The 10,946-nt window shown below is 44.1% G+C and overlaps 1 protein-coding gene across 1 annotated transcript; it reads left to right on the forward strand.

Moving 5' to 3' along the window:
- The first annotated feature begins 941 nt into the window (after positions 1-941).
- On the forward strand, positions 942-2,170 carry LOC136690850 (antho-RFamide neuropeptides-like). Its single transcript, XM_066662907.1, has 2 exons — positions 942-1,783; positions 2,134-2,170. The coding sequence occupies exons 1-2, from the start codon at positions 942-944 to the stop codon at positions 2,168-2,170; spliced, it is 879 nt and encodes a 292-aa protein (XP_066519004.1).
- The last annotated feature ends 8,776 nt before the right edge of the window (positions 2,171-10,946 follow it).

Genomic DNA, 10,946 nt, shown 5'->3' on the forward strand with positions numbered 1-10,946 from the left:
TCAGGAACCACTTTCAGCAAATCCATCATCATTTTAACTGTTTAATATGAATAAAGATCAACAGAGTTACAGTGGGACATCATCACAGTTTCTAATCGACCGATACAGTGGGAATGAAGAGTACATGGGAAGTGAACAGAGACTGGAAAAGTGACTGTGTTTATTGATGTTAAAGGTGAGGTCAGGGAAAAAATGAAAGAGCTGGTGTTGAGGGTGGACAGCCTCAAGAAGGAGGCGATGGAGAAGATGACAGCAAGCTACCTGCAGAAAGAAGAAAGAGTGGAGGAACTGAGAGGAGCAGGTGGAAGAACATGTGGAGGAACTGGTGAAAGACCCAGAGAAGGAGTAGGAGGTGGAGCAGGTGGAAGAATATGTGAAAGACCAAGAGGAGGAGCAGGTGGAGGAAAGAGAGGATGAGCCTATGATTAACCTATGATTTAAAGTAACAGAAAATGCAAGGAAACACTGCTACACTCTTGTAAAGTGGTTGCTAGGGAACTGCTTGTTGGTTGCTGCGGAGGTTTAAATTGGTGCAAGGGGCACCAGGATCCAAGTGTGGCTCCTAGCTATCATCAGGAGGTCGTGGGTTCAAACCCTGAAGAAGAATATGATCCACACCACAGTTTTACACTTTGTGCAGTTAATAATGTTCATTCCTCCCAGGACGGAAAGAGCAGCAGAAAGAGAGAACAGAGGGAGAAGAGGAGAGGGAGAGAGTTAGGAAAGAAGAAGAGGAGAGAGTAAAGAGAGAAGAGAGTGAGCAAGTTTGAAAGAGAGAGCAGCATAAAGGGTGAGAGCCAAAAGAGAACAGCAGATAGAGGGAGCATGGATTCACCTAGAGATAGAGGAAGAAAGGAGAGTTCAGCAGAGAGATGGAGGAAGGAGGGATGAGCAGAGGAACGGTGGAATGAGAGATGAGCAGTGGAACGGAGGAAGGAAGGATGAGCAGAGGAACGGAGGAAGGAAGGATGAGCAGAGAGACGAAGGAAGGAGGGATGAGCAGAGGAATGGAGGAAGGAAGGATCAGCAGAGAGGCAGAGGAAGGAGGGATCAGCAGAGAGACGGAGGAAGGAGGGATCAGCAGAGAGACGGAGGAAGGAGGGATCAGGAGAGAGACGGAGGAAGGAGGGATGAGCAGAGGAATGATCAGCAGAGAGGCAGAGGAAGGAGGGATCAGCAGAGAGACGGAGGAAGGAGGGATCAGCAGAGAGACGGAGGAAGGAGGGATGAGCAGAGGAATGATCAGCAGAGAGACGGAGGAAGGAGGGATGAGCAGAGAGACGAAGGAAGGAGGGATGAGCAGAGAAACAGAGGAAGGAATGATCAGCAGAGAGACGGAGGAAGGAGGGATCAGCAGAGACGCGGAGGAAGGAGGGATCAGCAGAGAGACGAAGGAAGGAGGGATGAGCAGAGAAACAGAGGAAGGAATGATCAGCAGAGAGACGGAGGAAGGAGGGATCAGCAGAGACGCGGAGGAAGGAGGGATCAGCAGAGAGACGAAGGAAGGAGGGATCAGCAGAGACGCGGAGGAAGGAGGGATCAGCAGAGAGACGGAGGAAGGAGGGATCAGCAGAGACGCGGAGGAAGGAGGGATCAGCAGAGAGACGAAGGAAGGAGGGATGAGCAGAGGAAGGAGGGATCAGCAGAGACGCGGTGGAAAGAGGGATGAGCAGAGGAACGGAGGAAGGAGGGATGAACAGAGAGATGAAGGAAAGAGGGATAAGCAGAGGAACGGAGGAAGGAGGGATCAGCAGAGAGACAGAGGAAGGAAAGAAGAAAGATGGTTTGGAGGAGTGAAAAGGAACAGGGTTTCTAACTGGTGGCAGCACGATTTTCGCCGAGCGTGCGCGCGCACACACACACACACACACACACACTCGGGCAAAAAATAAATAAATAAATAAAATAAATGCAATAAAATGATCTCCAGTGTGTTGTCTTTGTTCGTCTGCATCGTGTCTGAGCTGAATCCCTCGCTCCAGCCACCCCCCCCCCCCAGTCAAACCTACAACTGTGGGGTTCCTGCCCAGTGGAGAACAAGTGGTGGAGCAAAAGACTACAGCTTACAGTCAGTGGAAAGTGAGTGTAGAAACAAGGACGTGGTTTTAATGTTATGGCTGATGTGCCTTTTAGCCCCAGTGCCAAACAGAAAAAAGCAAAGCAGCATTAGAGATTAAACGTGCCTGGGCTTATCAACAACATTTTTGGCTGTATTTCAATTTAAACTTTGATGTCACCCTCAGAGTAACGCATTAGGAATCCACAGACTCCCTCACGTCCCGAATAGCTCCAGATCATCGTCACAGTGTTTGCTTTAACTCCACTGCTCCCTCTCCTTAAATGGCCCTTGTCTAAATGGGGGGGGGGGGTCATGTGGTAGATCACACATTCCTGCTCCGGGGCGGGGGGCTTTCTCTCCTCACTCGGGGGTCCATCGGCTCCCAGACCCCATGATGCTACACTTCTCACCTGATGGTAATGTTGAATTAAACGTTGAAGTAAAAAAAAAACAGTGTTACTGAATTTGTGACCGTTGTCAGCACCCTCCTATTTTGGTCAGGAAACCAAAAAGTCAGAGATTTCAAACACACACACACACACACTAAATTCACCTAACTGTCCATCATAAGAGGATCATGTTGGAAAACACCATAGAAGCCCAGCATCACAGGGTGCAGAGTGGGAACACACCCAGTCAATCACACCCTCACCCAGTCACTCACACACTTGTGGACAGTTTCACACACTCACCCAGTTACTCACACTCACACACTTGTGGACTGTTTCACACACTCACCAAGTCACTCACACACTCACCCAGTCACTCTCACACTCACACTTTTGGACAGTTTCACACACTCACCCAGTCACTCACAGACTCACCCAGTCACTCACACACTCACACCTGTGGACAATGTCACACAGCCAGTCCATCTACCAGGGAGGAAAGCAGAGCACCTGGAGGTAACCCACACAGACACAGAGAGAACACACCACACTCCTCACAGACAGTGATCTGAGGAGAGGATCCCACCCCGGACCCCAAACACAATTACAAAAGAGCAGAACTGTCCATCAACAGCAAGAACTCAAATATTAATGTCAAATTTGTACTTTATTCTTACAGTAATATCATTTTTAAAAGTTCCACAGTGAACACATTATTGTGCTATATTTGTGTTGAAAAATAACAGTAGAAAAGTTAAAATCAACAAGACACAACATAAAAAAATCTGACAGCAGTTGTTTTTTAATTTCCCACAGACACTACATGCTGGGGACTTCTAAAACTACCACCCTTGAAATCAGTGTAACTTCAAAGCATCACTATTGAACAGTGTAAAGTTCACACCGTGTAAACAGTGGCTGCTCTGTTCTAATAACGTACAACTCAACACACACAAATCAGTAAAGACACATGGCTGTGATTTAATGCTATTGGTTGAGTTCTGTAGCGCAGCAGTGCATCCCTCAGCCTGCTGTTGTATGGTTTTGTGTTTTTCCTCAGTATTTGTTCCTTCACTACATTACCCAGCATGCACTACACAAACACTAACGCACACAACAAACAAACACAGGCAACAGCCCAAACACCCACCACCCCCCAGACTAGTGTTCCAGCCTTCTGAGGGCGTCTGAATCAGGCTTTTTACACTGGGTTAAAGTTGTGTCCTGAGCAGAAACAGACGCTCAGAATGGAGATCGGAGTCTGGGCCTAAATCCGCGGAACAGCATGTGCTCCTCCTTTCTCTCAGTTCACTGTGAAAAGTGGCAGGGGTTCGGCATTCTGAGCCCAGGCCCTTCTCCTCGGGCTGGAGACGCTTCCCTGCTGCTCTGGACACAAAAGCTGCCTTTGAGCGGCTGAACTGACTGAGCCTTTGTCCCCCCTCTCCCTCTTCACGCTGCCGCAGGAAATGCTTCTTATACAAACTTACACAAACCCCAGGAGCCTGCACTCATACCTTCCTAAAACTCCACCCTGGTTCATCTCATACCATTAGTCCATGATTTTAGAGTCTGTTTCTGGTTTTGTTTCTGCAGAACATTCAGCTTGTTGTTGAATTAATGTTGATGTGAAGTGCATTAACAGCTCACCAAAGACTCTCTAGATAAAAGTAACTAAATATAAACCGTAAAGTGTACTGTATATGTACAGTGTGCTCTGGAGTATGTTCATCATATATTCTGTTGTCCTCTGAGATCTACAGCACACTTAAGCCACCGTGATATTCACAGTCACCCACAGGCAGTTAAAATGTTACATATCCCCCTCGTCTCCACAGTGGAACACAGTTCTGTTTCTTAATGAAGCGTCTGTGACCTGCTTTGGTCCAAACCCCACGAGCCCCACAGCAGTGTTCTCCCCCTGTGTAAACAGCCCCTGTTCAGAACGCCCGCTTTCAGCACCTGTTCCTTTAAATGATAATGAGCCGCTCGCTGTTCACCCCGACCCCGAGCGCACAGCAGTGAGGAGCGAGGAGCAGAAGCTCTGGTTTTTAGCTGTTTTCGCTCTGTTCTCTTTCTTCTCTGTTTTTACTCAGTGCTCTTATTTCTCCGCGCTCGTTGTGTCTGTTTTGTTGTGTTTAACCTTGTCTTTGAGCTCTCACATAAACGTGTGTTCAGTGCTGTGATTGGACACACTCAGATGAGGGGGCGGGGCGATTCTAAAGTCTCTGCACGTGACGTTTTATCCCAAATTTTCTTAGCCATAGACATACAAAAAAGCTTGTTATATACCCAACACCAGCAGCAGATCTCGCCCATGTCTTTGTCCTCACTGCAGTGTCACCATTTGTTGTGCTAAGCTTTCTAAAGGAGCTGTTACTGTGGTGAAGTGTTGCATGTTGATCCCCTCCAGGATCCCCTCAGGAGAGGGGTTGGTTAAGTAGGTGTCCACAAACATCTGGCCACACAGAGGAAGACTGAATGGTCAATGAAGTTTAAAGCGTGTTTCTGGAGAGAAACTCTAACTGCTTTAGACACAAATAACTGAGTACACTTTCTTTACTCCACCAACTAAACTCTGCCATGCTGCAGAGTACACACACACACACACCCCTCCAGATATAGCACACCCAGGGGCTGTAAACACAGACTCTGCTCTGTGGTGGTTTTTAAACAGCCACAGTAGTTAGTTACAATGACGTCCTACAAACAAACAAAAATACATCAAAACACCAACTTCTCAAACAGTGTACAGCGCCCCCTACAGACACAACTAACATTTACACTACAGGCCCAAAAGCATGTGGACGCCTGTTTGTCAAACTTTTTTTGTTTGTTTTGTTTTTTTTTTACCTGACGGGAAGGGTATCCATGGGAACGGCTTCCCAGATGTTGCACCAGATGGCATTCATCCCCATAAACCTGAGTCGGCTGTTGATGTTGGATGATTAGTTCTGGATCTCATTCCAAGGACATGAACTGGGCACAAACACACTCTGTGTGTGCATGTGGTGTGCGCGGGGGGGGGGGGCAGTTTCCAGTGTGAGTGAAAGAAGCCTGTGTAAAAAGTGTGTAAATAATTTTGGATATGCTGTACGAGTCCTACACAAGAACTGCAGTCCCTCCCCTTCTCACTAGAGGGGGCTATTACATAACTTCTATGTTGACTTGTCCTGCTCTAGTTGATACAGTGGTGTAATAACTCCCTCTAGTGAGTGGAGGAGGGACGGCAGCTCTTTTATTTAATTAGCATGTGTTAATAAGATAAGACAACCCTTTATTAGTCCCACAGTGACGTCAGAGCCACCGGCCTGTAGTCGCTGAGGTCCTTAGGATGCTGCTTTTTCTGCACTGGTACCACACGATGTTTTCCACAATTGTGGCACTCTCCCCAGTTTCAGGCTCATATTGAACATGTGCTCAACAACTACACACAGCAGATCTGCGCAGGATTGGAGGAGCCTGGCACTGATGCCATCTGGTCCTGCAAACTTCCTCACCTTGATCTTCTTGAGCTCATGCCTCACCTGGGCCATTGTAACAGTCAGAGTGGATTTTAGGGGCTGTGTGTTGGAGTATGTGGATTGGGAGTGCGAGTCGTTAGCAGGAGAGCCAGTGTGAGTTGGCTGTGAGCTCATAGTTGTGGAGAGTGTGAGAGTAGCCTGCTGGTGGTGCCAGGGGAGTGTGGAGTGAACAAATTTATTGAAAAACAGATTGAGTTCATTCACCCACCTCTGGTCCCCTACCACCTGGGAGTCTTGTTGCCTGAGATTGGCTTTTCCAGACTCCGCTGACATTGATCTGCTGCAGCTGTTTCTCCATTTTCCTTCTGTAGCAGGCTTTCCCCTCTCTGATCTCACTTCTCAGGTCTCTGCACCGTTTTCTCATTGTCACATGCTCTAAAGGCTCTCTTTTACTCCTTCAGGAGAGCCTTTATATCAGGGTTGAGCCATGGTTTATTGTTGGAGAAACACCACACAGTCTTTTACAGAAGTTAACATAGTCTGTTATACTAGGGTGACCAGATCTGAGATGGTGAAAAAGAGGACATGCTTAGCTGAACCTATGTGTGCTTTTAGGTCCTTTACACCTTTATTCGCTACACAAAACATGGGAATTTCTTTTTTAATTCATCCGAGAACTTACATTTACGTTTCGGCATAGCTGCTCGAGATGAGGGTGGGTACATGAGCTTTGCCTGAGGTAAACAAGGACTACTGACGTGCAGACTGACCAATTAAATGTTTACAGAGAAGGTTATCAACCAATAACGGTAGCTCTACAGTCAGACCGTCCAATCAGAAGATTTTAGGCTACTTCACCACGCCCCCTTCTCACTCAAGCGAACCAATCAGAGTAGGGGAGGGACTAGTTTGTGAACGAAACTTCTTGAAGTTCTATGTAAGCGCTAGAAAAACAAAATGCCGGACGTTTGTGAAATTCTGCCCGGACATTTTTTTAAATCTAAAAAAGAGGATATGTCCGGGTAAAAGAGGACGTCTGGTCACCCTAGTTATACAGTGTGTGAGGCCATCGATATCCTCCTCATAAGGATCACACTTCTTCCCACACTGTTGTACTAAAACAGTCTTGTAAAACCTCTTCAGTCTCCAGAAGATGAACCAGGTTGTCAGCTGATCTTCCTAGGGGAGGGAGGGGTAGTGAGGAATATGTGCTGGCATAAAACAGGTCCAGTATTTTATTGTCTCTGTTGTGGCAGGTTACTTACTGTGTGAAGTTGGACAGAGTGGAGGATGGAGAAGCATGGTTGCACTCCCCAGAGATAAAAAGGAGGGCCTGTGGGTGCTGTGTTTGCAGCCTGCTCCCAACAGTGAGTAGGGCATCACAGGCAGTGTCAGCGTTAGCCGAGGGGGGCATGTACGACACTATCACGATAACGTGTGAGAATTCCCTCGGTTAATAGAAAGGTCTCATGCTAACGACTATCAGTTCAATGTCCTTACAGCAGATTTGCTCTTTAATAGCGATGTGATTAGAGTTACACCATCTATCATTCACACATACTGTAAGTCCACCTCCTTTTTTGTTGCTGCTCTTCTTTGTCCTGTCGTGTATGAGGTGGAAGCCGTCCAGAGAGACGAGGCTGTCCGGCGTTAGCAAAGTAAGCACCGACTCCGTAAACACTATAACGCTACACTCCCGGTACTCCCTCTGATGCCGGGTCAGCATTGGACTGTAAACACAGTTTAAAAGACAGTTTAATACCTCTATTAAAAGTATAAAATTAAGTGGGATTCTCTGTAGTAGCTGCACATGAGCCTAAGATCACCTCCCAAATTATTTTCAAACCAGTCATTTCTTCAGATCAGCTCTAGATGTATAATCCTCCAACAGTCAGTGATGAAGATAAACGGAGATAAGGATCAGAACAGACGCTGGTGTGCGGCCAAGCTTGATAATGTAAAGCTGTTAGCAAGCTAATGTTTCTGGTAAAGGTCATGTTCTGTCCGTTTTTAACCCTATAAAGCCAAACGTATCAAATATGATAGATGTTTAGAGGTGGCTCTTTCATCATTTAATGAAGAGAAAAACAGAAACACACTTCCTTTCTTTTTGGGGCAGTGTTCTGAGTTCTCCACTGAGCTGTGAATGAAGGGGAAGTATTTCCATGCTTTTACCAAACCATTACAAAATTATTGCTATCATCATGAAAACACAGGAAAAAGTCTCAAGGCTACTTTGTTGCTAAACTGAAGTAATTCCAGGAAGATGATGATGATACAGAGGACTGTGGGAGGTCTGTTGAATGACCTCAGGCCAAGGTTCAGACAGTAACAGAAACAACTTTAGTTTCTCTAAAATGGAAACACTGCGCTGCAGATCAACAATAAATAGACTTTGTGGTTTTGGTGTTTTTATTTGGTGTCATTCGATTGTTTAATTGAAATAAATCAAAATTAAGAAAAAATTGTAAAAAAAAGTCTAAAGAACAGTTTTAACTGATGCAGTAAACTAAATAAAAGACCAATTAAAGAAAAAAATATATTGGTAAATGCCTAAATGATGCATTCAAAATGTTTATGACCCAAAATTTTAAAATGAACTACATTAGGATTTTAGTTAAAGGGCCACATAATGTGTAATTAAAAAATAAAATCAGTTTTATTGTATTATTATTTCTCATTGTTTGCGTTCTGAAGCTCCGCTTCATTTAAGGTGGTTAAGTGTGTTTAATGAGAAAAAAGACTGAAGTGTAAATTGTCTGTAAGTGTTTATTCACTGTTTGAATTCCTACAGAAACTCATGTGTAACTCGAGCTGTTTAGTTTTGTAGCATTGTCTCTAATGCAGTTAGCCATCTCCCAAATTTGGAGACATTTCCACCTTAAGTGATCCGAAACAGCAAAAAAGTCAGTGTTACCCCCCTATGGAGCAGGAATAGAGCAACATCCTCATCTCGATTAATGCTTTTGAATCTCTGTAGTCTTAAAAAAAATGACAGATGCCTTTCCTGTGTCGTGAGCAGAGAGAGAGAGAGAGAGACAGAGAGAGAGAGAGAAAGCCTAGCATACCAGACCGAGCCAGTTTGTTTATTTATTCGTTTACTGACACCGGGGCCGTGTAAACACATTACACTAGTTCTGAGCACGCAAACAGACTGGAGAGCAGCACATGTTGAGGAAAAACTTTTGAATTTTATAAAAAGTCGTGAACTACACCTTTAACTAGCTAGCAAATGTTAGCACTACTCCGCTGCCCCCAGGCTGTGAAAGTTAGGCAGCAAAATGGCAAGCTTCTCTCGTAGGATCAGAAAATCTGTTTTAACATATGGCTTCAGCTGTGCTAGTAAACCTTCATGGGTTTGACCCTCTGTAGCTTATTAAGGGCAAAGCTTTTTTGTGTTTCAAGCCACGATTTTTGGAATTAACACATGCCTAAAAACACAAATACGACATACTTTCTTTAAAAACAGCTGAAAGGGTTAAGAAATCACTGTTTTCCATTTTTCTTTACCTTTAACACACACACACACAGTCTCTTTAGTCAGAATTCATCCTGTAAGAATGTGGTTTTGCCAGTGGCTGTAATCTTCAATTTTACTTTACTAATGAGTCTCTAATGAAGTTAAAGGTGTTACATGTGGACGTCTTTTCTCCAGAATTTACTCTGCAACGCAATGTACAATGTCCCACCCTTTATTTCACCTGGCCAGGTTTTGTCTAGAGAAGAAATATATACTTTAGCACAAATACATCACACACAACTACTATGTCCTTTCATCTATGAAAACAAACTCATAATAATTAAGTCAAGCGTGAAACAGAAAGTAGAATATTTTATTTCTTTTATGAGAAGTACATTCACAGAGATTGCAGGGGATGATGAAAACCCAGCGTTTACTGATTACTGATAGTTGTGTTTCATTTAAGACAACCAAGCCCACATGACCTCACTGACGTAGTCACATTATTCCAGGTAGAAAAAAAGAATACACTTGATTAAAGATAACGTAGAGGCAATAATTTAGCGTTTTAAAGGATACGACGTAATGAAATCCACTTAATATAGTAATGCAGATGTCAGAGTGGTGGGAGACACTGGTCAAGGCTGCTCTTTATTATACCCTAACAATGGCATAGGGAACAGAATGCAGATACCTTCATGTTGAGAACCCCATGGACCACATTCGTCATCACACTTTACGCAAACAATTAATTCATACACTCACACGCACAGCTACATGTTTTGCCAAGCTAACACTATCCTAAGCAAATAAATAAAATAAGAGCGTGAGAGCAGAACATCCCCAAAACACAGTAAATAGCCACAAATAACTACACTGTAAACATTGCTCTCCAGGGTCTGTCAATAAAGACCAAGAATTGTTGGGGCGAAAAAGGCCATCCGCCTTAAACAACTGACTTGGTTATCTGTCTAATTAAAAAACACTAAAATATATGTAAAAGATTTCACAGACTCAGGTTAAAAGAGAACAGGTTCCATTCTTTATTTAAAGCAGGTTAAAGTATAGACACATTAACCTGGGCAGGTCTAGGAAGAAGCTGTGTGAAGAAGTGAAGCTCTCATTTTCATACAGTATTCAGGGCTGATAAGAATGTCACCTCACATTTTTCACACACCCCATACACTGAGCTGGATCTCATTAGAACCAAAAGGCACCTTAATCCCCATGTACATATAAGGACTTCCGCTTCCTGTTAGCTCTTCAGACATTGTTTACTGGACACTATTATGTACAAAAGAAAGTCTGTGTACCTTTTAGTATCTAAACTTATCTAAACTCAAGGCCATTTTACTCTTTCCTTTTGCATTAATTATGTTTCTGTTTTTCACAGCTTCAGAGTCTTTACAATCTCTTGACTAACACCAGGCTTCTCCCTGTCCTCCCAGATACATCACAACCCTTAATTATTATTTCCAAAAGACATTACTTTTTTGGTTGCTGAGCAGTCATTATTTGTTTTATCATCAACAATGGTTTTGATAATTTCCAGCCAACTTTTACCAAATAACAGTCTC

The sequence above is a fragment of the Hoplias malabaricus genome, chromosome 3 (assembly GCF_029633855.1).
Source record: "Hoplias malabaricus isolate fHopMal1 chromosome 3, fHopMal1.hap1, whole genome shotgun sequence".
Lineage (NCBI taxonomy): Eukaryota > Metazoa > Chordata > Actinopteri > Characiformes > Erythrinidae > Hoplias > Hoplias malabaricus.